Here is a 2,386-nt window from a genome sequence, read left to right on the forward strand (position 1 = left end):
CACACACACACACACACACACACACACACACACACACACACACCACAAAGACCACCCATCCCCTGCACTACACCTTCTCCACCAGCAAATGTGTTTTTGTTTGTGTCCCCCGCTCTGTGTATCGCGAGTTGTTTTGTTGTGCATATGATCTTATGTTTCTGATGTAAACACAGGATCAGAGCAATTTTTTAACTCAACTTTCCTATTGTGCATTTCCTGCTGTTAAAAGGTAGTGCCTAGTCATGATGTTCATTCATGATGATGATTCTTGCCCTGTTCAGGATCTATGGCTGCAAGACCTGGGGGCACTTGTTCTCCCATGTCTGTCTGTTTATGTTCTGTCTTGTGAATGGGTGTTCTGAAATGTAATATCCCCTTGGGATCAATAAAGTATTATCAGTCAATCAATCTAAACACTTCATCTTACATAATAGACTAATTATGAGATGAACACCCTAGATGTGTGTTGTGAAGCTGAATTTTTTACTGTGTTCCTGATTGTAACCAATTTAATAAAACAGAATTTTTTTTTTATCTAATGTCATCAGGCGTGCACCATAGTTTTGGATAAAATAAAGTAGGGAAAAGAAAATAAAACGGGGGAARGGGGGGGTAAATTATGTGATGAAGTCATAGTCATATATCTATTTTTAATGCTGTTAAATTTAAATWGCTGTGGGGAGCTGGTGCCTGTCTGCAGCAGTCTCTGTGAGAAAGGTGTGGAGAGATGGACAGGTCCATCCCAAGGATGCATAAAGACAAAACAAACTCTAGGGACAAAGATCCTAACATGCATGTTTTTGGTTTGCGGGAGGGAACTGGAGTACTCAGAAGAAACCCACGTACGCACGGAGAGAACATGCAAATTCCATTCAGAAAGGTCCAGAGCTGGGAGGGGAACCTGCAACCTTCTCGCTGAGAAGCAACAGCTCTAACAACTGCTCCATTGTGCCCCCCATGGTTGGACAAGTCTACTCAGTACCAGACAGAAAAGGTTTTTATGATCCTAACATATGATCTCCAGCTTATTTAGTCAATATGGGGTTTGATCATGTATAAAATAATGTTCTTCATAATCATTAGTTTTTTTTACATTTTTAATACAGAAACTTCATTGTAAGTTTTATACAAGTCTGTCCATACTGTATTAAAAGTGTACAAACTACATCTGAATTGCTTTCACTCTTATCTTTGATTAAGCCACACAGGTTGACTGCAGAACTGTAAAGCCAAACAATCTGTTGACTGAGAGTGTAAACCTGGGATTTGAAACATCAATAGATTGCTCAGACGGCAAAAATGAAGACGCAGACATCCTGTTTCAACAGCTCGACACTGAAAGGAAAGTCTACTGGGCCGAACCGATCCAGGTCCCTGAAGGCTTCGGGACCTTGGAGGATTCAGATGGATTTCAGTTTCCCAAAGACTCTCCAGCTTCTCCAGTATCATCWTCTACAGTGGAAAGTATGTCCCTGCCTGTGTCATCTGCACCGATGATAAAGACTGATCAGACTCCAAGACATTCTTCCATAGATGAATCTTCCTCCTTAACGTTTACTGAGTTATTGTCCCTGTCTGCCACCTCACAACTCAAGCCAACAAGTCACTCGGTTTCTGTTCAGATAGCTTCATTTCAGTCATCTCATATTGTTTGTAGGAAAGATGTTCCTTTCTGGACTGAGTCAAAACACACACAGCTCCAGAGTAATCTCAAATTAGAAACCTACACCTCTTTTTGTACCGTACAGAAATGGGCAGACCTGCAGATTCAGCGGAATGCTCTCATCAACAAATTAACACACGAGGGTCTCTGTACAATTCCAAACCATCAGGCTTTGAGTTCCTCACATGTTACACACCCACCTTCTGTGATATTCCCTTCCTTTCCATATTTTCCTTTGCTGTCGAAAGACTGGAAATCCCATAAATCTGTCACTGTGATGGCTGGAAAGTATGAGGCAGCACCGGTCTGTGTGGATACAGGACTTTGGTCTCGTGAGCAGGACGAAGGACTCGGTAGAAAGAATAATAAGCTTCTCAAGAACCATCAGACACCCACTGTGCAACGCTACCGTTCATGTGATCACAAGGGTAACCTCTCTGCTCAGAAGTGTTACGTTAATCATCACCAAACAAATCCTGTGAGTATTTCAAACTTCTACACAGTGTTCTTATTTATTTTTTTTGTATCCACTTAAATACTTTCAGTTTCATTTTTATAGTTTTTTGCAACTCTTTGATCTTCAGTTATCGGTCCAACGGGCAACAAAGACTTCAAAGGGTTTTTGTTGCCTTGTTTCTGGTCTTTTTGTTTGATTCTTCCTGAATTTTCTTTTTAGTGGTGCCTTCTCGTTAAAATAAGTTTTTCTTTATATTTATATATATA

The 2,386-nt window shown here is 40.5% G+C and overlaps 1 protein-coding gene across 2 annotated transcripts in view; it reads left to right on the top strand.

Moving 5' to 3' along the window:
- Positions 1–613: 613 nt before the first annotated feature.
- The window catches only part of LOC106528572 (uncharacterized), a 5,116-nt gene continuing 3,343 nt past the window's right edge, over positions 614–2,386 (top strand). Inside the window, exons 1-2 of one of the 2 annotated variants that reach the window (XM_014023779.1) lie at positions 614–994; positions 1,201–2,141. In XM_014023779.1, the coding sequence (XP_013879233.1) occupies positions 958–994; positions 1,201–2,141 (978 nt within the window). In that variant the 5' untranslated portion in view covers positions 614–957. The remainder of the gene's footprint in view (positions 995–1,200; positions 2,142–2,386) is intronic. The other variant, XM_014023778.1, reaches the window with a different exon arrangement.

This window comes from Austrofundulus limnaeus, unplaced genomic scaffold (assembly GCF_001266775.1).
Source record: "Austrofundulus limnaeus strain Quisiro unplaced genomic scaffold, Austrofundulus_limnaeus-1.0 Scaffold390, whole genome shotgun sequence".
Classification (NCBI taxonomy): domain Eukaryota; kingdom Metazoa; phylum Chordata; class Actinopteri; order Cyprinodontiformes; family Rivulidae; genus Austrofundulus; species Austrofundulus limnaeus.